This window comes from Medicago truncatula, chromosome 6 (assembly GCF_003473485.1).
Source record: "Medicago truncatula cultivar Jemalong A17 chromosome 6, MtrunA17r5.0-ANR, whole genome shotgun sequence".
NCBI lineage: Eukaryota > Viridiplantae > Streptophyta > Magnoliopsida > Fabales > Fabaceae > Medicago > Medicago truncatula.
In genome coordinates this window covers 37441736-37469735 of record NC_053047.1, presented here as the reverse complement: position 1 = coordinate 37469735, position 28000 = coordinate 37441736, and the positions used below count along the sequence as shown (strand labels likewise).

General features: G+C 34.6%; 4 protein-coding genes across 4 annotated transcripts; 2 read left to right on the top strand and 2 right to left on the bottom strand.

The window, feature by feature from the left end:
- Position 1: 1 nt before the first annotated feature.
- LOC25496764 (pentatricopeptide repeat-containing protein At1g62670, mitochondrial) lies at positions 2-1669 on the bottom strand. The gene has a single exon (XM_024786576.2). The coding sequence runs from the start codon at positions 1667-1669 to the stop codon at positions 2-4; it is 1668 nt and encodes a 555-aa protein (XP_024642344.2).
- Positions 1670-10142: 8473 nt separating this feature from the next.
- Positions 10143-13518, top strand: LOC25496763 (triacylglycerol lipase SDP1). Its single transcript, XM_013597464.1, has 3 exons — positions 10143-11561; positions 11970-12113; positions 12574-13518. Exons 1-3 carry the CDS (start codon positions 10143-10145, stop codon positions 13516-13518), a joined length of 2508 nt encoding a protein of 835 aa, XP_013452918.1.
- Positions 13519-14402: 884 nt separating this feature from the next.
- On the bottom strand, positions 14403-18211 carry LOC25496760 (putative pentatricopeptide repeat-containing protein At1g12700, mitochondrial). The gene is made up of 3 exons (XM_024786575.1): positions 17862-18211; positions 15896-16000; positions 14403-14772 (listed from the first exon to the last, which is right to left on the bottom strand). Exons 1-3 carry the CDS (start codon positions 18209-18211, stop codon positions 14403-14405), a joined length of 825 nt encoding a protein of 274 aa, XP_024642343.1.
- Positions 18212-22757: 4546 nt separating this feature from the next.
- On the top strand, positions 22758-23366 carry LOC120575818 (pentatricopeptide repeat-containing protein At1g62930, chloroplastic). The gene has a single exon (XM_039827112.1). The coding sequence runs from the start codon at positions 22758-22760 to the stop codon at positions 23364-23366; it is 609 nt and encodes a 202-aa protein (XP_039683046.1).
- The last annotated feature ends 4634 nt before the right edge of the window (positions 23367-28000 follow it).

The following is a 28000-nucleotide window of genomic DNA, read 5'->3' as shown; positions in this document are numbered from 1 at the left end:
TTTAGAGTAGACCTCTAGCAATCATTTCACGAATAAGTTTCACCGCCTTATCATTTCTGTCGCTTTCAAACAAAGCACGAATAATAATTTCATAAGTTACACCATCAGGAGTGCAACCGTTGTCTTTCATTTTTGAGAGTAAGGACAATGCTTCATCGAAAAACCCTTCTTTACAAAGCCCATTAATCATCACAGTATACATCTTAGCATCTAAATGATAGCCTTTAATCGTAAGATCCCGATAAACTTCTTGTGCATCCTCAAGTCTTCCGTTTTTGCATAGTCCATCAATAAGTATAGTGTATGAATACATACTTGGCTGAATTCCCTGGTCTTTGATCTTTTTTAATAATGCAATTGCCCTGTCAACCTGATGGTTTTTGCACAATCCATCAAATAAAGAATTGTAAGTGATTATGTCGGTTGGTTGACCTCTATCATGCATCTCATCTATAAAATCCCAAACATCAGATACTCTCCCTAATTTGCAAAGTCCATCAATAAGGGAATTGTATGTTACAGTGTTAGGAATCATATCTTTCGAATGCATTTCTTTGAAAAGATTTACGGCTTCATCCACCATTTTATTCTTACATAATCCGTTAATCATGATATTGTAGCTAAAAACATTAGGAGTCACTCCCCTTAGAGAAAGGGTGTTGAATAGATGTTTGGCCTTGTTGACTTCTTTAACCAAGAAATAACCATCCATTAAAGAACTATAAGTAACAATATCAGGTTCCACACGTTGTTTTATCATAACAGCCAACACATTTCTAGCTTTTTTCACCTCTCCTTCCTTACATAAACCATCGACCAATGTAGTGAAAGTAAGAACATCCGGACTGATGTTTTTCATCGACATTTGATTTAACAAACCAACTGCTTCTTTCATTTGACCCAAAATGGAAAAACCATATATTAGAGTATTGTAAGTGATGACATTAGGATGAATTTTGTTAACAATCATTTCAGAATATAAATCATACCCATCACTAACAAGCTTATCTTTACAGAGACTGTCAATGATTGTGTTGTACATAACGACATCAGGCTTAACCAAAAACCCTTTAATCTTTTCAAGCAACTGTAGGGCAGCTTTTGTTTCTCCGGATTTACATAACCCGTTGATCAAGATCCCATAACTAACATGATTAAGATGAAATCCTTTTGCTATAACATGATCATGAAAGTAAAGTGCTTTCCTAATTTGACCATTAAGACAAAGACCGTTGATAAGTGTAGTTAAAGTTACAGTATTTGGCTGATAACCTAGCTTAAGAATCTTACCCAATATAGAAAAAGCGTAATTGAGTTGATTCAAGTGGCAGAAAGAATTAATCAAAATGCTTAATGTAACAATGTCAGGTTGAATTCCTTTGAGTTCCATTTGATGAGAAAATGAAACAGCGGTGTTGAACTGATTCAACTTAACAAGTGAAGATAGAATTTTACCGAATTCAAAGACGGGTGTGGAACTGATATGGAGAATGCGATTGAATGAGGAAACGGCATCATCAACATTATTAATGAACGAAGGAAGTGGCTGAATGTGTAATCGACGAAGAAGATACGAATTGGGAGTGGGAAGAAGATAGAGAGTTGCGTACCTTAACATTGATGATAACTTTGTCATAGTAAGTTTCGTTGCAACGATTGTGAATGCCATTTCTAAACACTGACAGTGTAAATGAATGTTGGATTTGGTCTTAGCTTTTGCATTCAGTTTCTAAAAGAATGGTGAATTTCGTTGGATTTGGTCTTTGTATTTGTATTTTTTATTTTTTTTTAGAAAATTAAGCTTATAGCATTTCATTAGCAATCAACTCGTTTATACAAAGCGGTACATCATTATAAATACGGAAGCTAGATGAGGAAGTAGCTGCCTGAGCTACCTCATAGTCAACTACGTTCGCTTGCCTCCTAATAAACTCGACATGAGAGTTTGTTAAACTTGTGGAACAAAACTGTATATTGCTATTCATAATAGCTCCAAATTCGGTGATATCTTCGTTGCCCCGATTAAAGTAGTCAGCCACTCGCTTCGAATCAACTTCAAAATCCACATTTGGAAGCCGTAATTCATTAACCCACCTCATAGCATGATACAATCCAAGAGCTTCTCCGACATCCACTAAACACATAGGTGAGAACCACAATGTTTTTGCGCGAACAAACTGCCCCTCTTCGTCACGAATACATATTCCAATACCACACCTATTCATAGAAGCCGAAAACGAGGCATCCACATTGCATTTCACTCTTCCACGCATCGGTTTCTTCCAACGGACACCTTCAGAACTGCTGTTCGCATTCTGCACAGCAGGTGGCAGCGTGACAGCAGCTGTTATGACAGTCTGCTGCGCCACTAACCTCTTTCTGTTGGCAGATCTCCATCCTTCCAGCAAGTGCTTTGCTCTTTCAATAATGTTGTGACTGTTCTCACTTTCCTGCTGCCATAATTTGAGATTTCTGCTCTTCCAAATGCTCCATAGAATCGTAGCAAACAGCTCTTAATGTTTTTTGTATTTGAATTTCAAAATTATACATAAAATTGTTTGACTTGTTAAAGCATTCATATGTTGTATGGAGAAGCATTCATATGCTCTAGACTTGTAAGCTTCTACTGATTCAATAGGCTCTGCATGTACTTTTGCATTATATCTTGAAACTCCACATAACTAATTTTACTTTCATTTTGCACCAGTGGACTACCATACCGAAGAATAATGCTTAGTATTGCTTACTTATTGCAAATGGTACCAGAAAATAAAAAATACATAACATAGTTACCAAAAAAAAATAGTAACCAAACAAAATAGTACCAGAAAATCTAAAATACAATTTTACCAACAAATATAACTTAAAAATATAAAATATTACGGTACCCCCAAAAAAAAAAACATTTGGGAAGTCCAAAACACTACACAACTAGCAAAAACAACTAGAAAGAAGAAGGAAGATGATTTAATTTAATTCTGTTTGGGACACAAGTACAAAGAAGCTATATGATTTTGATCTTACAATAGATGAAGAAGAAATGGAAAAGAAAAAGTAAAAAAGATTTTTTTTTTTTTTAAAGAAGTAGAAAAGAATATGAAATTTTTAATTTCTTGTCAAAAAAAAAAATGAAATTTTTAATTTACAGATTTTAGAAAGAAAAAAAAAATATAGGAACAAATTGTCCATAAATATTTGACTATCACTATTCCCACCCTGTCTGTTTCTAGGACGCCCTATCTTTTTTCTTCAAAAATACCCCTAGTCCGGATTATATAATCCGGACTACTTTTGGATTATATAATCCGAAACTTTTCGTGCCTTTTGAGCTTGTAGCACCTTGAAGGATCATTATGCTAAAGTGCATTGATTGGGTTCGGATTATATAATTCGGATTGGTTTTACGCATTCCAGATTATATAATCCGAAATGTGTTAATGACCCCGTAAAAAGTCAACATTTGGGATGAAAAAAGATGTTTTCGGATTATATAATCTACAATGTGTTAAAACAATCCAGATTATATAATCTGAACTGCATCAGCATAGAGATAGTAGTGGTTTGTTTTGTCTGAAACATGCATGTTTTGGCGTATTTAGGTTGCTTTTAAACGACATACCATGCATTGACCATATTCAAAACATAAAATTTAATTCAAAATAACAATTACAACAGAGCATAATTTTCAAACATAACATTAATCAAACATAAAAATAAAATTTTCGAAATGTTACATCACTAAATATTCAAACATAACATTATTAAAAATTAAAATTATCCAATGACTACACCCTGCCACCCACAATATTATGCCTACGGCGATAAACCTTGCCACCATAAACCTCTCTCAAGACTTCCTCCAAATGTTGCCATGCTTCAGACCCTTGGAGCACCACACACCACTAGACATTACATCACATACATGGTCTTTGATACGGCCCAACCTTCCGCCTAGCTCTAAGAACACATGCTCTCCATCCTCCTCAGCAGCAATCTCATCAAGGGCCTCCTGCTCTGGTGGCCTCGAAACCATAACCTTATGGTTTGGAAGAATCATGCGTGGATGAGAGATTGTGTAAAACCATTTGATGTATCCCTCTTCCACCATTTGATGCGTAGGTGATATCCACTAAGGTCTCTTGTGTAAGTGCACTCTCATATGGATGCTTGGAGACGGTTTGCACGTACCCAAACTGACGAAGCACCCGCTCCGGCAGATATCTCACCTTGCGGTTACTGTATCTGAGTCATCCAGAGTAAAGACTGACCTGCTCAAACGGACATGCCCGACGGTGCTCTCCATATAAGGCCATGACAACGCCCGCCAGATCCAGCTGATCTAGATGCCCTCTGTACTCGTCTGGTGCAGACAAACCCACCCGTGGTGCAAAAAGCATGGCGCGTGGATGCCTACCTTCCCGATATCCACCCCACACATCCTTGTTGCCCATACGCTTGAAGTGATGATACACCCAAGCCTGCAACAAAGACAACCACATATAAATATACAAACAATCAACACTTACAGATGAAAAAGCAGACATAATTATTTATTTATACCTGCAACAAACCAACCACTATTTTCCGCGATTCACAATTGACAACGTTGATTCAGTGTGACGGATTTATTGCAATGTATGCTACTCTTGCAAGTACATACGTGGACAGTTTATTAAAGTTTGTAAAAAAAAGCATGTGTGCATCAACAATAAAGGAGAAGCAAAAAGTTCCAAATATTTTATTTTTGTTTCTGTGTTACAGATCCAACCTACATGATCCAAGCTGTCCCAAGTAGACAATTTGTACTGCACATTTCTTGTCAAAGTGCTGTTCATCAGAGCAATGTCAGGTTACACCGGCTACATCAAATGAAGACAAAGTTATATACGTTCTACGTGAGTTCATTGGTTATGATATTTGTTGTTTCTAATAGATAACATTACACGATTAATCATGGTTCGGTCGGTTCAGGAAAGAAAACTGAACTGAACCTAACTGGTCTGTTACAAGTTACAACAGTTCGATAAAATTGAACCGGATCAATTAGTATAAAGGTTTGGTGAAAGGACAGTCTGAGACAATGTTTCCGAATAAAACTAACATTACAAATAACTGAATTGTACCTTTTTGAACTGATCTGTACCAAATTGTTATTACTAATTGACTTTGGAACAGTTTAAAAAACCAAAAACCAAACTGAACAGTTTAAAAAACCAAAAACCAAACTGAGTCTAATATTAGGACTGGTTCTTTCGGTGCAGCTCCATATACGGTTCAGTTCAATTTTTGATTTTTTTTCTATACTACTAAATAGCATTTTTATTCATGGTAACTTTAAATGCTATATCAGCACTTCACACATTTTGGTTTTGGCTGAAACAATGGTATTCTCTCTGCTAACTCTCATTTTTTGTTGCAAAGCTATGCACAGAATCACAAAATAATGCTGTGATAACTGAATAGAATATGGGCCAGGCTGTTATCTTCAACAAAACAACCTATCTTTATGGAAGTCAAGGGGTTCTAATGATGATAAAAAAAAAGTTGAAACCTAATTGGACCAGTTGGAAGATGTATATTGTTTAGTAGAGAATTCGGTTGATTAAATAAGCCGCAATTTCTCCGGAATTGCTTGTTAATCTTTATTCTCTCCTTGCTATCTCTTAAGGCGTTATAAGCCGTATATATTAGAGTTGTCATTTTGATTCTTCCATGTACATAAGAGATGGCTGTGGAAATCTCAGCCAAACATGATCATTATATTTGTTTATAGTTTATTATGTTTCATCTTGTTACTTCTTGGTTTTCAATTTCTTTTTGTGATACTAAAAGATCTATTATTGACATGCCTAATAAAAATCCCTATTTGGACAATAACTTTGTCTTTTCATAGTGATTGCTTTAGAGCAATTTATGTAACATATATGATTTTTTTTTGAGAGATTAACATATATGAATAAAAAGAGAAAAAAAAAAAGACAAAGATTGAAGTTTATGATTTGTGAATCCAATGTTGATATTGACTATGTAATGTTAATCTTTATCTTTATAATAAACATTTGTCTTGCACAAAACAAATAGTACATATGTCTCGCCTAATTGTAAAATGTAATTATTGCTTTAATACATATGTGCACATCATCATGTAAATACAACTTGCTTATTGTCTATTTTTTAATCACTTATCCACATTATCTCATATTTTCACACATTTGATAAATATTAGAATTAGCCATTTATTAATGTATAACATCAACAAATTGTCAATTCATAAAAACCATAGTGGCATGCGTTTTAAGGACCTTACTTCCTTCAATATTGTCGTTCATAAAATCCGCATTCCAGAGACTAGTCGTACGCCAAGTCTATATAGTAAAAGGACACTCGAATTAAATATGTGCAAGATCCACATGCATGCCACCAGAACTCACACAACTTGTAGGACATTGCATCTTGAAGCTGAACTTGGGTAGGCAACGCCCACGACACATTCGCCAAATCAAATACTCGGGTAGGCAACTTGTATCTATGTATTATTTATCTATATAATTGATCAAAATTTCATAACAATTAGATGTTTGAGTCAACTTGGCAAAAAGTTGTTGTTTATAGGGTAGATTTCGAGGCTCAACAATAAATAAAATGAAGGATTCAAAGAATGAGTTGTTTCCCATATAATTAGATTCCCGCCCTAAAAAATTTGATGCATTCATACATTTGACACATCAATAGTCATTGGATTGAGATCGAACATTATAAATTTTGTTTTTTTTTTTTTTAAAATTACCAATATTAGTAAATTATTTATTAGACTTCATCAAAAAAGTAATTATTTGTTAGATTAGATTTTTTCGCTTTCGTCCGGTTTGAACTTAGAACATTCATCTCCTTAACTCTTAACTCACACGCTTCACAATAATAAGATACTAGACTTTACACCCGTGTTGCCGCACGAGACATATATAATGTAAAAATAGTAGACAAAAGCAAAATGATAACGTACATTCATATGAATACATCATCATATGAATACATCAAAAGTTACTACTCTTGCCTCCATGCTTGAAGTTGTGGAGATTTTGTGGTATATATCCTATGCGACAGAGAAGAAAAATATATCCTAACTCAATGATACATGTTGGGAAAAAAATACCATGGTTACTTAGTTTAGCATGTTATTCATATGTCTATGTGATAAACAATGTTAGGAAGTTCCAATAGTTTGCTTGCACACCAATGTGGTTGATAGCACATTATAATAAACTTCTTCCATGCAAGCTCACGTCTCTATTAATCAAAGAGGTCAATGATCCTATAAAAGTCATACAAAAGTGAACATGAATAATTTGTAAAAGTACTCTACTGATGATTTATAAATAAAAAAATAACTTCAATAAAAATAGGAGATTTCTGCAATTTGATATTTTAAACAGGGTAATACAGTAAAAGCAAGCACTAAAGTTAGGTTAAAATTAGGGCAACAAGTAGCATTCGGGTTAACTTTAATAAATAAAAGATCTACTGATGATTTATAAATAAAAAAATAACTTCAATAAAAATAGGAGATTTCTGCAATTAGATATTTTAAACAGTGGTAATACAGTAAAAGCAAGCATTGAATTTAGGTTAAAATTAGGGCGACAATTAGCATTTGGGTTAATTTTAACAAATAAAAGATGAAGAAATACTATATATTTTTTACAAATTAAATATGTTTTTGCTTCCTATAAATATAAAAAAAAAAAATATTTTTTTCTAAAAAATTTCTTTGAATTTTAATCCCAAAATAAAATTTCATCAGCACTGTTGGTCCAAACCTTTAAGCCAAGTTATGTGTAGCATTCATATTTTTTAACGAAAATTTCCAGGAATGCTTATAACGTTATAAGAATTTGTCCCAAAACAAATTAGAATATTTTACAAATCATTAAATATGAATTTTAGTGGCAAAAACATAAAAAATTCACATTTAATTCATGTTTTGTTAATAATTTTAATATATAAATGCTACACGTGAGTTGACTTAAAAATAGGCATCAAAATGATTAATTAACACCACAAATTACTTAAAGCCATAACTCATGTATTTTTTGAGTGCCCTTTTGCTGTTCAGGTCTGGTCTATGGCAGGTTTATGGCGAGAGGTTCAAGGTGCGGTAACATCGTCGCCTTCGGCCATTGAGGCCATTTTTGCTTTGTTACAATCTTTATCTGTTACGCTCTCCCAACGGCTGGCAGCAATTTTTTGGAGCCTTTGGAAGCATAGGAACATAAAGTTGTGGGAAGACATTACGGAGACTTGTGCAACAGTTGTGGATAGAGCGTGGTCCTTGACGGACGAATGGCAACTTGCGAATGACCCTGCGGCTGGAAACTTGACTGCAGCCCCTGCTGGTACGCATTTAGCCGCTGTTAACACTACTCCTTCTGCTGTAACAGATGCTGCTCCTGCTGTAACAGCTGTTGCCCCTGCTGAAACAGATGCTGCTCCTGCTGCTTTTCAACTAGTAGCTGCTAGTGCTGCTGCCAGCGATGTTCCAGCTGCTGTCCAGCACCGATGGCAGCCCCCCGAGCATGGTCGTATGAAGTGTAACGTTGACGCGGCATTTTCTAGTCACCGTAATAAAACAGGAATTGGTATTTGCATCCGTGACGAAGGGAGAGTTTTCGTGTTGGCTAGAACAATTAGTTTTATTGGTGTCTATCCGGTTGACATTGGGGAAGCTTTGGGCCTTTACCATGCGCTTCAATGGGCGAGCGATATGCACCTTGATAACATTGATTTTAAAGTCGACTCTAAAACCACAAAAGATGGTCTTTATTCGGGTCGGGAAGACATAACGGAATGTGGAAACATCATCACAGCTTCCCGGTCTTTGCTTTTGTCCAAGTTTACCAACTCTAGGGTGGAGTTTGTTAGGCGACAAGCTAATGTGGTGGCTCACACTCTTGCAAAGGAAGCCACATTTCTCGCTAGTCCCGCTATCTATTTTCATATACCCAATTGTATTGAAACTTTGATTATTAATGAAATGCTATAAGCACTTTTCCCTCAAAAAAAAAAAAAAAAAAGTGATTTACACATATATTAACTTTGATTATTAATGAAACAGAAACTTATGACGGCGGCGTAGAGAGATGCTCCTCATTAGTCCTAGTTTTTTAACTGAAAGAAACTCCATCTTTTCTTTAAGTTCTCTTTCTCTTTTACTCATCGAGAAAAGGTTTAAATCATTTTTGACCTAGAATAACCCCTTGCATCTTCTTTGCCCTTTCTTTTATTCTAAACAAGTGATTTACACATATATTAAGTTTTTTCGTGATTTTGTTGTCCAAGTGTGGCATTGAGTTGTTCATCGTCTTGTGCGGCATTGCTTGATTTCACGTCTTGTTGCAGTGTTCGTTTGATTCCCATTGAAAGAAGATCAACTTTAGTCAATCATAGATTCAATTCTTGAAAACTGAGAGGTTTACATTTTTATATTTGGCTTATATGTAAACTACCAATTGTTTATAGTTTAGATTTAGATGTTTGTCTTTGCAATAAATATACATGGTTATTATTGACAAAACTATAATTAATATTAAATTTAAATAGAAACAAAAACTTTGTACAAAAGCATCACCACAACTATTCCAACCTCCAAAATCCCAATGTTCCTCATACCTTCCTTATTCTTTTTTCATTTCTTCATTCATTCAGACTTTTGTTCTCGCTAAGCCTCTTCTTCCTTCATTTCATGGCTTAGCGGGAACTTTTTCTTATTATTCTTATATTATCCCCTTTACCATATATCCAAATTTGTGCATGTTAATTGATTCATGTTTTTTATTTCCTTCATTTTAATCCAAATTTGTGTATGTTTTGTTCCCTTCATTTCTTCAATTCAACCATCAAATATATAATAATTGTGATGCATGCATGATAATGAATTCAAGAAATTTCTTATTATAATATTTTTGATGCATGCATGCATGCATGATAACGTCCTTTTTTTTATTCATTTTATCCACTAATTTTTAAGGAGGACCCCTTCTCAAATTTCATCATTGTATATTAGATCCAAAGTGTAATTCAAATCCTTTATAAACCAATTTCCATATAAAAAAATACACATAAATTTAAACAAACCCTAGTTAGCAATGGACGGTATAAGTAATGAAGCTTCCGTTGATCTTTTTCCGATTGGCCCTTCGGGAATTTTTGGCCGAACAATTGCTTTCAGGGTTCTTTTCTGCAAATCTATTTCACATTTAAGGTATCAATTATATGTAGAGTTACTGGATGTGTTTTATAGGCTTAGGAAATTTTGGGGACCGATTATATCATCGTTGCATCCAAGAAACCCTCGGGGGATATTAGCCATTATGGCAATTGTTGCTTTCATGTTAAGACGTTACAGTAATGTTAAGGTAAGGGCTGAATTAGCATATAGGAGGAAATTTTGGAGAAATATGATGAGAGGAGCTTTGACATATGAGGAGTGGGCTCATGCATCAAGAATGCTTGATAAGGAGACACCAAAGATGAATGAATCAGATTTTTATGATGTAGAATTGGTAAGGAACAAGCTTGAAGAATTACGACATCGCAGACAAGAGGGGTGTCTTAGAGATATTATATTTTGTATGAGAGCTGATCTTATTAGAAATCTAGGTAATATGTGTAACCCTGAGCTTCATAAAGGTAGGCTTCATGTGCCTAGACAGATTAAGGAGTATATTGATGAGGTTTCCACTCAGTTGAGAATGGTTTGTCATTCTGATACGGAGGAACTTGCGTTGGAAGAAAAGCTTGCTTTCATGCATGAAACTAGACATGCATTTGGGAGGACTGCTTTGCTCTTAAGTGGGGGTGCTTCTCTTGGAGCTTTTCATGTGGGTGTAGTTAAAACGCTTGTAGAACATAAGCTTATGCCTAGGATAATTTCTGGTTCAAGTGTAGGATCCATCATGTGCTCTATTGTTGCTACTAGGTCTTGGCCTGAGCTTCAAAGCTTTTTTGAGGATTCATTACACTCCTTACAGTTTTTTGATCAAATGGGTGGGATTTTTACGATCGTGAAGAGGGTCACAACTTTCGGTGCAGTTCATGAGATCAGACAGTTGCAGATTATGTTGAGGCATCTAACAAGCAACCTTACATTTCAAGAAGCTTACGATATGACAGGTCGAGTTCTTGGGATTACAGTTTGCTCCCCACGAAAGCATGAGCCGCCTAGATGCCTTAACTACTTGACTTCGCCCCACGTTGTTATATGGAGTGCAGTCACAGCTTCTTGCGCCTTTCCTGGTCTTTTTGAGGCTCAAGAATTGATGGCAAAGGATAGAAGTGGAAATATTGTTCCTTACCATCCTCCGTTTAATTTGGGACCTGAAGAGGGTTCCTCACAGGTGCGTCGTTGGAGGGATGGTAGCTTGGAAATTGATCTTCCTATGATGCAATTGAAAGAGTTGTTCAATGTCAATCATTTTATTGTCAGTCAGGCCAATCCTCATATTGCACCATTGTTGAGACTGAAAGAGTTTGTACGAGCTTATGGAGGTAATTTTGCTGCCAAGGTATGTTCATGGACTTGAATCTCTATATAAGGACGATAATAGATGCATATGGATGTGTCTGAACTATCATTTCCTGTATTATTTTCTTATATGATTTTTCCCTTCTACATTTCCCATTAAGTCAAATTGTCCGTTCCTTATAAAAAATACGACTTAATGGTATATGTAGAACGAAAAAAATCATAGAATTGATAATAATGCACGTATAAAATTCTCACGTCCAAACCACTACGATAAAATTTTATATACTGTTTTCCCCACCTTGATTACGAAAATTTGTGGTATCTCTCAACAGTTATTGCATTAAGACATCGTACATGTTAGCCAATGGACCTGCACAGCAGTATGCTACTGCTATAACATTCTAAGTATGTAACTATAATAACCCTTGTGGTTTTTATTTTGTAGCTGGCTCATCTGGTAGAGATGGAGGTGAAACATCGATGCAATCAAATACTGGAACTCGGTTTTCCATTAGGCGGACTTGCAAAGTTGTTTGCTCAAGATTGGGAGGGTGATGTAACAGTTGTTATGCCGGCTACTCTTGCTCAGGTATAGAGGCTCAAGAACAATTAAACAAACAAGATATTTCTTTGAAGATAAAAGAAATAACTTCATCTTGATATATCAATTTTAAGAAAAAAGTATTAGCGGTCATTTTAAATTTAAATATATTCTTATAAAAATTATGAACTTTTTATGTCTTGTTTGATAAAAAGTTCTCATTTTGTTTCCAGTTTTCGAAGATTTGTGTAGAAAATAGTGAATACAACTTTTTTGGTTTTCTTGTCTTTATGCTTCCTGTAAAAATCTTCGAAAGCATGTAATAAAGTTGAAAACAATGGCCAGATTTCAATTAAAAGGGAAAATGAGAGAAGAAGACAGAAAACATACTCTTAAGCCAAAGAGTCCCTTTCATTTTGAATAAATTAAGGAGTTTATGTATCATTTATTAAAGAGGATTTACTGAAATAATGGTAAACTTATGTATGTTTCCTGTGTCGTGTATCAGTACTCAAAAATTATCCAAAACCCTTCTCATGCGGAGCTTCAAAAGGCAGCTAACCAAGGAAGAAGATGCACTTGGGAGAAACTTTCAGCCATTAAAGCTAATTGTGGAATTGAGCTTGCTCTCGACGAGTGTGTTGCAATTCTCAATCATATGAGAAGACTCAAAAGAAGTGCTGAGAGAGCCGCTTCTGCTTCTCATGGTTTTCCAAGTAGTACCAAATTCAGTGCTATAAAAAGAATTCCATCATGGAATGTCATTGCGCGAGAGAATTCTACAGGATCTCTTGAAGACTTTCTTGCAGACACTGCTGCTTCATTTAATCATGGGGTTAGTGGTTCCGGTGGATCCACTGGTAAAAATTCAAAGTACCACCGAAACATGCATGATGTAAGTGACAGTGAATCCGAAAGTGCTGACTTGAATACTTGGACCAGATCTGGTGGTCCTTTGATGAGAACTACTTCGGCAGATAGGTTCATCGACTTTGTCCAAAACTTAGACGTTGATACTGAACTAAATAGAGGAATGGGAGCTAGTTTTAGCCCTCGTGATTTTCAGTATCACAGTCCAAGATTAACAACACCGGATAGATGCTCCGAGAACTCAGAATCCGATCCAAGAGAAAATGGCAACAGGGTTGTCATGAATGGGTCTAGCATAATTCTAACTGAAGGTGATTTTTTGCAGCACGAAAGAATGCTTAATGGAATTGTGTTTAGTGTTGTCAAGAAAGAAGACTTTACAGCTTCAAGTCGAAGTCATGACTACGATAGTTATAACAATGAAGTTGCTGAGTGTCTCCACATTGAATGTCCAGAGAAGGAGATGGATGATGCTGCTAGCTCAGCTTCCGAAAACGGAGATAACGAATCCCCAGCAGCTAGGACCTTAACTGAAACACCAGATTCTAATCCCATAGATAAATCCAGAACAGATTTCGGGTAAGGATAAGAGCATCGTCGACAGTGATAGTTTCAGTTATAAGAATGATTTACCTCGGTGACTTTGATAATTTGGTGTTTTAGCTGTCCAAAATGTTAATAGCATGAAATAAAGTCTTGTCAGAGTTCTCTATATTTTTTATTTTTTATTTTTAGGCATCATAGATGTGACTTTGAGAGAAGAAAACTAATCAAAAAATGAAATAATATTTATGCGGTATTTATATACGGTGTTGGACAACAAAAAAGCTGTCAACATCAAATTTTCTCTTAATTTTTAGGCATCTTAGATTCACTGCAGTGTGTATTTTAATCCGTGCAACACATTGAAATGTTGTAAGTAACAATACGATTTTTCCATTATGTCGAATGCATATAATGAAATATTTCTATGATCATACTTATAGCATCTGAACCAGAATTAGGCAACAATGCAGTAAAAATAAGAATTAGGCAAATAATGAAAGATTTTTCGATCATGTCGAATGCATATAATGAAATATGGAGACAATAGAAAACCAAAGTATGTTGCTCTCAAATAATACAAACATGTTTGGCTCTACGGCTGATATTAACACTCCTATCCCACCAAGTTATCCTAATTTGAATTCCAATTTACTCAATCCATGAGACTCATAGGTAGATTTCAGAGTTGCTAATTCACCCTTCTGTAAGATTTACAAGAGGACAAAGGAGAGGAAGTGAAGAAAGACAAGTCATAGTAATTCAGTTATAAGAAAAGTACAACTTTTAATGAAAACAAATGTAATCTTGAGTCAACTGCACTAATTTTTTGTTTATTACTATGAAAATAAAAAAAGATTAGATGGTCATTTTCAAATTCAAAAAAGCAAATTGTAACTTGAAAGCATCTCAACTAGTTTTAGATTACAGTAGACCTCTATCAATCATTTCACAAAGAAGTTTCACTGCCTTATCATTCTTAACATTTTTGAATAAAGCACGGATAACAATTTCGTAAGTTACAACATCAGGGGTGCAATTGTTGTGTTCCATTTTTGACAATATGGACAATGCTTCATCAAACAAACCCTCTTTACAGAGCCAATTAACCATCACATTATACATTATAACATCTAAATGATATCCCTTAATCAGAAGATCTTGATAAACCGCTTTTGCATCCTTAAGTTTTCCATTTTTGCATATTCCATCAACAAGTAATGTGTATGTATACAAATTTGGCTGAATACCTTGGTCTTTGATCTTCGTTAATAATGTGATTGCCTTGTCAAACCTGATGGTTTTTGCACAAAGCATCCAATAAAGAATTGTAAGTGATCACATTAGCAGGTTGACCTCTTTCATGCATCTCATCTATAAGATCCCAAACATCAGAGGTTCTCCCCGATATGCAAAGTCCATCAATAAGCGAAGTGTACGTGAATGTGTCAGGAGTCATTCTTTTGGAATGCATTTCGTTTAAGAGATTCACGGCTTCATCAACCATTTTATTGTACATGTGGAGATTAGGTTTCACTCCCTTTTTAGAAATAGTGTTGAATACATATTTCTCTCTATCCACTTCTTTAACCAAGAAATATCTATCCATTAAAAAACTATAAGTAACAACATTAGGTTCCACGCCATGTTTTAACATAATAGCCATCACATTTCTAGCTTTTTCACCCTCCTTCCTTACATAAACCATCATCCAATATAGTATAGACATCCGGATTTATGTTTTTAACAACGTATGATCGATAAAACCAATTGCTTCTTTTAATTGACCCGCAATGCAAAATCCGTGTACTAGAGTATTATAGGTTACAACATCAGGAGAAATTTTCTTAATCATTTCAGAATATAAATCATAAGCATCAATTACGAGCTTATCTTTACAAAGACTATCAATGATTGTGGTGTACATGAGCACATTAGGCTTAACAAGAATCCTTTCAATCTTTCGAAGAACCTGCAGGGCAGCTCTTGTTTCTCCCGTTTTACACAACTCGTTGATCAGGGTTCTATAACTAACATGATCCAGTTTAAATCCCTTAGCTATAATGATCCAGTTGGAAGAGAGAAATTGTACCTTGTAACTCATAACCATCAATATTTTCTTGGGCTAATTTGGTATGTTAACTTTTTTGATTAAATTTGGTTTATCAAATTAAATACAAACAAAAAGGATAATTGATGAAGGACAATAAAGGAAAATAATAGGTTGTAATAATTAAAATATAAAATTTAATGGAGAATTGATTCTGGTTAACTCAAAAGCTAGAAATTGTAGCTTCAACCAGAATTGCTTTTGGAGAAGAGAATTGCTTTTGTAAAGCTGAACCAAACATGTGACAAATTGCTTTTTTTCAATTTTGAGGCTGTAGAAGTGATTCTGGACTAGGAAAAAGCTGAACCAAACTAGCACTAAGAAAATAATGAGAGGATTTGGTTCTGCAACAGCTAAGGCAGCATATACAATAGAAGCATTCTCTTCAGAACCAAAATCCACTTCCAAGTCACTGCAATTGTCATTCCATTTTTTATTAAAAATAACAATAATAATTGTCATTTTTCAGAACTAATTTTAGTTCTTAAAATCTTCCCACAATTTATTTACTAGAATACAATTCTTTAAAATAATAATAAAAAAACGTCATTTTTTTGGTCATACGACCTGTTTGGATTAGCTTAATTGAATTTTTAATTAATGGCATAAGATTTTTCAGCTTATTTTTGTAAGTTCTCTGAAATAACTTGAGAAAGAACGTTATTCATATATATGAAACAGATTAAATTAATCATTTACATCAGAATTGAAAACTAAAAATCAAGAAATGATATAAAGATAACTAAAAACTTGGTAGGAATGGATGATTATAACCTGGTAAAATAGAGCAAGTCATTAATTGTAATTCTATGCTTACAGACTATCGCTACTCGGCATCTCTCCTGATAATATACAGCGGGATCGCTCGCTCGAGCCGAGGCAAGATACAGAGCTGCATTGCATGCTCAAGCTCAGGAAACAAAAAGAGCTGAATTGTTCTTTCAAGCTCAGGTAAGAAAAATAGCAGAATTGCTGGCTCAAGCTCAGGTAATGGATGAAGCTCTTACTATATATAAGAATGTAAGTAAGAGCTTGACGTGTGGTTGAAGGTTTACTTTTGGACTAAAATAATTTTTATAATCGTTTTGAATCGTGACTAAATTAATTTGAATGATAACATTACTTTCAATTAATATTGGGTTGTTTGTCAAACAATAAAAAATTGAGTCATTTCGTATACTAAAAAAAATATAGTTAATTATTCAAATTGAGCATGTTAATGTACACGAAGTGTAACTAATGACTCTGTACTAAAGAAATACAGATCTTGTCTTTATAATTTGAGATTCTTCCTATCTTGAACCTAATATTTTTCACGATAGATATAAAGTCCGAAAAAGTAACATAGTTCTTTAATTTTTTCATGGTTTTTTACAGGAATGGTTAGGATGTTAAAATATGTCTTTGCTCGTAAAATTATAATTTTCCACCAAGGGACGAAATAATAATGAATTCTTAAAGCACAAAAAACTAAAATAGCAAAACCAAAGAAATCTCGATCAAGAAATCGAATTTTGAGTTGGTTTTTTGCAAACACCTCTATAAAAACAAACATTTAGACGATCTGAATGTTTCGTAGCATTGTGACTATGCCTCAATTTATTTTGATTTTTCAACTAAAAAAGTCCAAAAATGTAATTTTGCTCTAAGTAAACATATACTCATGGAACCATATCCAGGAAATGAGTATCTGCTGAATATGACAGACCTTTCAAAAACTCACAATAAGTGAACTGTATGTGACGGTGTTAGCAGTCATACTTTTGGAATGCATTTCTTTAAAGAGAATCAGAGCTTCATCCACCATTTTATTCAATTCTTACATAATCCATCAACCATGTTAGTGTAGCTCTGAACATCAGGAATCATTCCCCTTTGAGGCATAGTTTTGAATATATGTGGCCATGTTCACTTCTTTAACCAAGAAATAACCATCCATTAAAGAACTATTAAGTAACAACATTAAGTTCAACTCTTGTTTTATCATTACAGCCAACGCATTGCTAACTTTTTTCATCTCTCCTTTCTTACATAAACTATCAACCAATATATTAATTAAAGGTATACACATTCGGGTTTATTTTTTAACAACATTTCATTGAAAAAACAAACTGCTTCTTTCAATTGACCGACAATGGAAAGGCCATATATTAAAGTTGTACGTGTAAGTGACAACATTAGGAGAAATTTTCTTGACATGCATTTTAAAATATAAATCATAAGCATCAATTACGAGCTTATTTTTAAAGAGACTATCAATGATTATGGTGTACATGAGAACATCAGGCTTAACGTTCAACCTTTCAATCTTTTCAAGAACCTGCAGGGCAGCTCTTGTTTCTCCCGATTTACATAACCCGTTGATAAGGGTTCCATAACTAACATGATCCAATTTAAATCCCTTTTCTATAACATCATCGTGAAAGTGCAATGCTTTCCTAACCTGACCACTAAGACAGAGACCTTTCATAAGTGTAGTCATTGTGATGGTATCAGGTTGATAACCAAATTTGAAAATCTTCGCCAAAACAGAAAAAGCATAATTGAGTTGATGGAGGTGGCAGAAACAATTAATCAAGATACTCAAATTAACAACATCAGTTTGAATTCCTTGGAGTTCCATTAGTCGAGAAAGCGGGAAATAACAGTGTGGAAATGATTGAGCTTAACGAGGGAACCTAAGATCTTACCGAATTTAAAGATGGGTGGAGTAGGTTTCATATTGAGCATGCGATTGAACCAGGAAACATAATGATCATGAGCATCATCATTGTGTAAATGGGAATTAGGCTGAGAGTGTAGCATAAAACTACAAAGAATGAAATTGTTGGGACATGGAAGAGAGAAATTGTTCCTTAGCCTTGAAAAAGACAACATTCTAATAGGAAAATGATGGGAGGATTTGGTTCTTTATATTGGAAGTCAGAGAAATAATAATGTGCAAGGGTTCTTATATGTACCAAATGAAATCCAATCAATGTGGTTCTCAAATAAGGGAAGATTCAATTGTATAAATTACAAGAGAAATGATATTTGTGGTAAAACGAAGGGTACTTAAAAGAACAGAATTTCTAGAAGAAGGGGAAGAAGTTCAGATGGATAGATTACATATTATTATCAACTTCTTTCTTACCTCTCACATCATTCATCCTTTCTCTTTATCCGGGCCAAAAGCAGACCGACGTTAGGATAACCTTCTTTGCATTCTTTATTGGATCAAGTGACACATGTCCCTTTTCTCTAACCAAGACAGAGTTAACAGAGGTGTAGTTGGTGAAATCAAGTGAATATAATAATAATAATAATAATAATAATAATAATAAACAAAAAAATTGACGAAATAATTGTCACGACCCCAACAAATTCAATTTCGTGATCGGCGCACGAACTAGAGCTTCCTAGTCCGGAAAGCCTATTGACGACCCTTGACAAACTATAATTTAAACAATTTTCAAATTGACTTTCACTTATAATGTTATCCACTGAAATTTCGACAGAGTATCCTCTATATTTTGAATACTTTCCAAGATATGAATCTTGTCTATATACTTGTATCATCAGCAAAATCTCAAAGTGACATAACTAGATGTTTATACAACTCAAAACAAAACATCTGTCGACTACCAATAGCTGCAGATACATCGACCATTCAGTTTATACATAGAGTAGACCTACCCAAAAAAATTACATTGACAGATCTTTAACTCTGCTACCAGCTTTCTACGCACTTGACTTTAAATCTGAAAAAAATGTAAGAAGAAGGGGTAAGTCATAAAGACTTAGTGAGGAGACAACAATCACCACCAACTAGAAGGGAAACACACATGAGCACGAGTAATTAAGTTTCTCAAAAGCTAATGTTCAGTTACAAACTAGTAACCGTATAAAATTCTATTAATCTAAAATCAAATAAAAATATTTCTGAGTCCAATGTCGCCGACATAACAAATATGCTGCTTGTAGCTTGTTTAACCAAACTGTAATAAAATGAACCAAACTATTAGGGAAATGTTTTACAACACCTTTTAAACCGTGAGTTTATCCTTCTGGTACAACCTTACTACAAGCCATCACATATCTAACATTTAGAAGCAACATGAATATTTCTGCTTGCAATTACTTTGTATCATTGTACGTGAAAATCAATATCATGAATAGAGTATTTCTAATCTCAATGTTGTAAAGAGGTGAACATAAGATTACAAGCCTTTAGAAAATATATCGTTGAAAATCATAACAAAAGCCTTTAAAAATATATTGTCGAAAATCTTGATAAAAGTCTTTAAAGAAAATATAGAAATCTCCATTTAGTAAAAATAATCAAAATGGGTGAATCGAGAACTAGCTCCATCTCGCTGATAGCCTCTCCTCCTAATGGTGGCCTTTCCATAGGGGTGGCTCCATCTAACGGATAGCTCTTTTCTCTCGACTCAAAACAAAAATGTTTTTAAAGTATAGTAAACTCAATTTAGTGAAAATAATCAAATGGATGATCATATAAATGTATAATTATTGTTGAAACCTTTATTTAATTTTGGTTTTAGGAAAGTAACAGCAGATCTATGTAAAAATTGAGTAATAGTCAACAATACCATGGATGATCATAGTGTATCCGATACAACATAATTGAGATTTAGTAACAATTTGAAAGTTGTTACAATACATTTGAACAATGTTAGGTGAACTCATGTTACTAAAGACCTTCAGTAACATTTTACAGTCTTACTGGTAACTTTTAAAAAATGTTACTTAGTTATATTTTTCTAACACTTTTTAAATCATAATAATATTAGAAAAATGTCACATTTATAATTTTTGAGACGTTGTAAAAAGTGCCTAAAGTTGTCTAGACTAAAATTATGACTCTATCATAAAAAGTTACCGATTGAAATAGATTAAAAAAAGTGGATTATCTATAAGTGTTTTTGTAGTCAATCCATCACATTGAATCTAGAAATCACATCACAAGTATTTTTACAAAATCCAAGCAAATCACAACATTATATTTGGATCAACAATTTTTTATAACAAGAAAATGAAATAAGATATCCTAACCAAACCTACTAATAATTTTTTCCACAAAATTTTCAAACAAAAATCTTTGGTTGTACTTTCAATTGTTTGACAAGCTTGCAACACCATCTTTAATAGCTTCACCTAAAGTAACAAAATCTTCTAGCTGCAAGTATTTAGAAGGAATGTGAGAGGAAAAACAAAATTACGAAGGGACAAACAGACATCAACACATAGTTTTTAAAGAATGAGGAGGGAAAGACAGTGGTATATGTTACCCTCAATCTCATAAAACCTTGCCTTAAAATGACAATGCATAAAGCAACTAATCCACAAACCATGGATTTCTCATGAAGTCGCTTATGTTCACCTAACCAAAACTTTTACCTTGTCAATCAAGCCTTAATCAATTGGGAGCTACTTATCTATTTAAACATTTAATGCAATGCCTCCACTTAAGTAACAATAACTGCATTATTAACAGCAGAAAAGTCAATTATTTGAACCTATTGTTCTTTAGAGTTCAACCTAGAAAATCACAATTTAATGCTTATGCAATGTATCCACTTATTTACTAAAAGCTTAATGCAGAACAAATTATATTATTTGCATAAATTTCACATTCATTTTTGCTATCAGCAAAGTATATTGAAAAGCAAAACCTGCACGAGATGCACCAATCTTGCCACACAGGGAAATACAAAACATCGGATGTGGTATATAGACGGAATACCCGAAGAGAAACACAGCAAAAAACAACCACTACTAGGATGCTGAAACTACCAAAACATCGATACAAAAAAAAAACAACCCGAAACCCATAGTAAGCAAAACAGACAAACACAGCATGTTGTAGCCGAAACCAGAACCCCGTGAAGGCCACAAAACAAGACAGTACAACAGCAAAACAACCACCAGAAACAGAACCTGAGAAACAAGGCCTCAGACAATCTTGCTCGGTCGAATGACTAAGAAAAACCAGAACAGAATCTGGAGCAAACAACAGAAGAAGCGCAGACATTTGAGGGATAATGGGGCACACACTACCTCAAGAGACAATATTCGGGATCCCAGCACAAAATTTTCATCACTATATACTTTATTTTGTGTTCTTTTCACTCAAAAAATCTAACTTTCCTTCACCCATGTTCTCTATTTTTTGCAATATTGATAATTTGAAACAAGGTATCCTCTCTAGTATGGATACGCAACCTCCCTTGCCAAATGGCCCCATCATTCCATTAAACATGTATCCTTAAAGTCGGAGTGGCCACTCAGCTTATGGTGTTACAGAAACGTGGTTGAGAGATATTTTTATTAAGGGTAGCATTTAGGTTGAGCATCGAATGCACCTTATGTAAGGAAAGTTCGGATATCCAAGGCCTTACAGTTGTTTCAGCAGTATTACAATATATATTAGCAAAACAAGTATAAACAAAGGCCAGGAATTAGACGAAGCTTTGAACAAGGAGCATGAAATCAATCACAAAGAGAGGAAACAAATTGGAATCGCCTTGTAATATTGACAAACCTAGTAAGAATCACAGATTCAGGGCAGTGATATTGAATAATTATTTCCTGGAAATCCTCATAAGTGTGTGGCAGTGGACCTTATGTGGCTATAAACACGAACTTAGATAAAATAAGAATCCAATACCATAAAGCCACTGTCATTAGCTTTGAGACCATTATTAGAAAACAAAGACAAGAAATAAATTTCTACTGTGATAAAACATGCATTGATATCCCCCAGTGCTGCAGGCCTATAATCTGAAAATGAATGATTCTGCCATAATCTGTAATAACAACCAACTCACCTACACTACAACGCTTTAAATGAACATGCAAATTTTTTTTGAGGAAGCTAAATTAACCTACCTAAATTGGCACCGGAAAGAATCGAACCTGAGACCTCGAAGAGGAGCACACTCCCAGACCCCAAGCCAATACCACCAGACCAACCCAAGTGGGTTAAATGAACATGCACATTAGAATAGATATGTGCTCAAATTGATGTTTGACTCCCTTTCTCGTAACCATGTCAAGCTATATTTTCCACTAAAGAAAAGCACTTACTAATAATATAACATTCTAATATTTCAAGTTTGTACGGATCGAAATTACCTGATAAACTTATAGTTCAAAGCTACAATATCATGATTAATGGGTTTTGTAAGATTAAAAGGGTGGGTGAAGCCATTAATCTCTTTGAAGAAATGCAATGCAAAAAAATTATTCCTGATGTGGTAACTTATAGTTCCCTTATTGATGGTTTCTGTAAATCGGAGAAAATCTCTCATGCTTTGAATCTAGTCGATGAGATGCATGATAGAGGTCAACCACCTGATATAATTATTTACAATTCTATATTGGATGCTTTATGCAAAAACCATCAGGTTGACAAAGCAATTGCATTGTTAACGAAATTTAAAGACCAGGGTATTCAACCAAGTGTGTACACATACACTATTCTTATTGATGGATTGTGTAAAGGTGTAAGACTAGAGGATGCACGAAATATCTTTAAGGATCTTTTGGTCAAAGGCTATAATATAACTGTCAACACATATACCGTTATGATCCATGGGTTGTGTAACATGGGCTTGTTTGATGAAGCATTGGCTTTGTTGTTAGAAATGAAAGACAATAGTTGCATTCCAAACGTTGTAACTTATGAAATAATCATCCGTTCTCTGTTTGATAAAGATGAAAATGATAAGGCGGAGAAAATTATTCGTGAAATGATTACAAGAGATCTACTATAAGATTGAAACTAGGTCAAATTGTTTGCTATATAAACTTTTTTATATTATATTTATATTTCAACTTGATAGCATCATTTCATTTTATGTACTTGCCTCTGCTAGTGGAAAGAATTTTTTTCTATTGCCTTTTTTAAGTATGTTAACCAAAAACTATATACTTCTCGTATATCTTCCATTTTGATTTCTCTATATTATATTTTGACTGGCGAAGTTGGTGTTTAATCTTCTGACTGATTTATATAAGTTTATATGTTGAGGGCATTGACTAGGGATGTCAATGGATACCCATGGACACGGATAGTATGATACTCGTGTCCACCCCGTTGGATAAACATGATACCCATGCCCGCCCCGTACCCACATGGGTACCCATTATGTGGGTACCCATGGGTATTGAAGTATCCATGGGTATTCGTGGGTACCCATGAATTTTTGAATTTATTTAGTTTTTGGAACAAAGAATAACTTTTTTTAATTAACAAAAAACTTCAACTACTTTTAAACATCCATACATAATCTATTCAAAATTTCATAAATCATAATCCATAGAAAATTCATAATTCTTACATAATTCATACAAATTCATGAAGTAAAATAAAAACATTAAAATATCCAAATAAACATCTAAATTTTGCATGCATTCCAAACTTCAATAACTTCATTTGACTTCCCAATTTCTGCAATAAAAACATATAAATCTCTAAATAAAAATCCAAATAATCAACATGACAATGATAGTTGAAATAAAATTTATAACATTTACTAACAATGTCATTCACCAATTATGTCAATATCACCATCCATATCTTCCAAAATTGAATTGAATTCAATGTTCTCAAACTTTGATTTTGTAGAACCTAGAAAAGAAAAAGAAAAAGAAAAAGAAAAAGAAAAAGCAGTGGGATTGGTTCAGTGACACTAGCTAGCATATAAGAAGCAAATGAGAAGATAAGAGGGAGAGGTGAGTGACTAAAGAGTAAAGACTTATGTTTTAAAGAATAAGAAGGATAGTTGCAATGGGAATTGAAGAAAAATAATGGTTGCAATGGGAATTGAAGAAAAATAATGGTTTCAATGGGATTTGAAGAAAAATAAAGGCATGGATTGGGGAAAGAACGTGAAAAGTTAATCTGTCAACTTAATAATATAAATTAAAAAAAATTAAAAATAGGTTAATAATAAGATATATAAGGATATTTTAGTAATTAAGTTAATTTATTATTGGGTATTGGTATCCGTGGGTATGGATACCATCAAATCCGTGTCCGTATTCATATAATAATGGGTAGTCAAATACCCGTTAATTATACCCATGGATACCCGTTTAGCTACCCGTCCGTGCCCGTGATGGATTTTACCCGCGGGTACCCATGGGCATGGGTATTTTTGCCACCCCTAGCATTGACATGTCATTGAGTTTGTTTTGATTTAAGCAACACTTCGGCAATTTCATCTTCTCTGAGAAGTTTTTTGTTGTTCAAGAACTATAGATGCTTTTGGTTTTGCTACATATGTATTATTTGGATCCAAGGTTTAACTACTCAGACAGTATATATTCCTGACTCCTGAAGCCTGCACTTGCTTTTGGTCCTTTTATGATATCTGATTTTTTTATGCTCTGGTTATTATCTTACTCTTTTTGCTTCTTCAGGTTTTAAATATTTGTTGTGAATCCGGTTGAAATTCACACCAATGAAAACAAAGATGTGTGGAGCAAGAGGTAGTGATAATCTATGAGCCAAATGGTCTCCAAGCTAACTACAACAAAAACAGCCCTAGACTAGTGTAGAGCAAAACCACACAAAGAGATAGGGGTGTAAGTGGGTTGATTTGGGTTGGATTTGGTCAAACCCAAGACTCGAACCATATAGGGTACTCCGGTTTGGGTTAGGTAAAATATCCACCCGTTAAATTAATGGGTGGGTTTGGGCAAACCCACTAATTTCTGGTTTGGTTTGGGTTGGGTAGTGGGTTACCCAAATTTTTTTTTGTTAATATGAAATGATTAAACTACGAGTCCTTGTATTTTTTTCATAAAAATTTTTCAACTTTTTATTTTCTTAAAATAATTATATAACCTATTTTCACTATATTTTAGCATCATAAAATAATAAATTTTAATATTAAATAAAAAATTTGATCATCGAATACTTGAAATAAAATAAAGTTGGATGACGTAAAATTGCTTTAACATCAAAGTAACTATAATTGCAACATCATAATTTGTAACTCTAATATTTTTTTTATTTTCAATATAGAGGATGTGTTGTGTCAATTTTAGAAATTAAACTAAATTTATGATCAAAACATTTGTTATTCTTCTTCCTCCCTATGAAAATGAAATTAGAATTTGGAAATTATTGGGTAAGTTGGTTTATTGGGTATGGGTCCGGTTTTACCCAAAACCCATTATTTTTTATGGGTTTTTCATTTTTTAAAACCATATCCACCCAATCACCCAACCCAACCCACTTTTTTGAGTTTTTTTGGGTGGGTTTGACGGGTTTTTTGGGTTTACCCAACCCATGTACACCCCTACAAAGAGATAACAAAGCAAACAAGATAAGCAAGAAAAGGAAGAACAAAATACCAAGAAGATTGTTGACCCAGTTCAGCCAATATGGCCTAATCTGGGGGAGAGAGCAGCTCTCCAATCCAATATGAGAAAGTGTTACAAAGGGTTACAAGAAACAATAGCCTTCAAGCTATACACAAGAACATGCCCTAGATTCTACCCATATGTATTTCCCCACTCTCACAATATGAACCCTAAAGAGAAGACACTAGAGGAAGCTTTAGATCCTTCCAGCTAATGAACTCCTCACTACCCAAGGTGATTACAATGTTTTTCCCAACCCAAGAGACACTCTCAACAAAGACACTCAACCCTTTGGTTCCCTCCTTTGTTATCCAAGTTCTCTCTCTAAGCTCTTCCAAGCTCTATCTCAAAAAAGCACAAGAACACAATATATACTAGTCTTCCTCTGAAGCAATCGTGCCACGATTTCCCAAGATCGTGTCACGATTTGCGTCTGACCCAAGGATTGACCAGTCCTTATCAAGGATACTTAACGAGCAAGTTTCTGAATCGTGTCAGGATTTCCCAAGATCGTGCCACGATTTGGCGTCTTGCAAACTAGCTCACGGCACCTCGAAATCGTGTCACGATGCAAAAATCGTGTCACAATTTCTCTGTTCTTCCAGACCACAAATTTGAAGCCAATATCAACATTTCTCCACCTTGACTTCTAATTTGGTGGTGATGTCAGTTTAACCATCAACCACCATACTGCTCTCTCCAAAAGGGAATTACTCTTCGACAAATTTGATCAAGTCCAAGCAATGCTTGAATCTTGATCTAGGTAATGACTTGGTGAACACATCCGCCGGATTCTCCTCCGATGCCACTTTTTCAACCACAATCTCTTTTGATTCAATCATGTCTCTAACAAAGTGCAGACAAATGTCAATGTGCTTTGTCCTCTCATGATACACTTGATGATTTGCCAAGTGAATGGCACTTTGACTATCACAATGTATCTTCACACATTCTTGAGTAATTCCTAACTCACCAATCATCCCTTTCAACCATATGGCCTCCTTCACACCTTCAACAAGTGCGATGTACTCCGCTTGAGTTGTAGATAATGCCACCACGGATTGTTGATTTGCCTTCCAACTAATAGCCGTGCCATAAAGAGTAAACACAAAACCCGATAAGGATTTTCTAGCGTCCATATTGCCCGCATAATCCGCATCAACATACCCCTCCAAAGCGTCTTCATCTTGAGCTGCCCTTGTGTACTTCAAACCGCCCTTCAAAGACCCATTCAAATACCTCAAAACCCACTTCAAAGCTTGCCAATGCACAATTCCCGGATTTGCCATAAACCGACTCACAATGCTAACCGCATAAGCTAAGTCCGGCCTACTACAAACCATTCCATACATGATTCTTCCAACCCCACTTGCATAGGGAGTACCTTCCATCAATTGCTTCTCATCCTCGGATTGAGGACATTGTTGTATGGACAACTTTGTGTGGTGCCCCAAGGGAGTGCTCACGGTTTTAGAGTTTAACATTCTAAAACGCTCCACCACCTTCTTCAAATAACCAAGTTGAGATAAGAAAAGTTCGCCTTTGTCACGATTCCTCACGATATCAATCCCAAGAACTCTCTTTGCCGGACCAAGATCTTTCATCTCAAATTCACCATTTAACCTTTCTTTGAGCTTCATAATCTCATCCTTGCTAGAGCTCGCCATCAAGATATCATCCACATATAAAAGAAGATAGAGAATGACTTTCTCACTCTTCTTCAACATGTACACACAAGAATCATATCCGCTTCTCACAAAATCGGTCTTCAAAAGAAATTCATCAAACCGACGATACCATTGCCTAGGGCTTTGCTTCAACCCATACAAAGATTTCTTCAAAAGACACACCTTAGACTTGTCCTCCACAAAACCTTCCGGTTGCTCCATGTAGATTGTCTCTTCAAGGTCACCATGTAAGAAAGCGGTCTTCACATCCATTTGTTCCAACTCAAGATTGAATTGATTCACAATAGCCATAAGTATCCTTATGGAACAATGTTTCACCACCGGTGAAAAGATCTTGTTGTAGTCGA

Coding starts and splice junctions, on each gene's coding strand:
- LOC25496764 (XM_024786576.2), bottom strand. CDS start 1,669: ATGGCATTCACAATCGTTGCAACGAAACTTACTATGACAAAGTTATCA.
- LOC25496763 (XM_013597464.1), top strand. CDS start 10,143: ATGGACGGTATAAGTAATGAAGCTTCCGTTGATCTTTTTCCGATTGGC. Junction 11,562..11,969: donor GAGGTAATTTTGCTGCCAAG/GTATGTTCATGG, acceptor TTTATTTTGTAG/CTGGCTCATCTGGTAGAGAT. Junction 12,114..12,573: donor TGCCGGCTACTCTTGCTCAG/GTATAGAGGCTC, acceptor GTCGTGTATCAG/TACTCAAAAATTATCCAAAA.
- LOC25496760 (XM_024786575.1), bottom strand. CDS start 18,211: ATGGAACTCCAAGGAATTCAAACTGATGTTGTTAATTTGAGTATCTTG. Junction 16,001..17,861: donor GTTAAGCCTGATGTTCTCAT/GTACACCATAAT, acceptor TGACAATTGCAG/TGACTTGGAAGTGGATTTTG. Junction 14,773..15,895: donor ATTTTCTTAGTGCTAGTTTG/GTTCAGCTTTTT, acceptor AAAAACCATCAG/GTTTGACAAGGCAATCACAT.
- LOC120575818 (XM_039827112.1), top strand. CDS start 22,758: ATGATTAATGGGTTTTGTAAGATTAAAAGGGTGGGTGAAGCCATTAAT.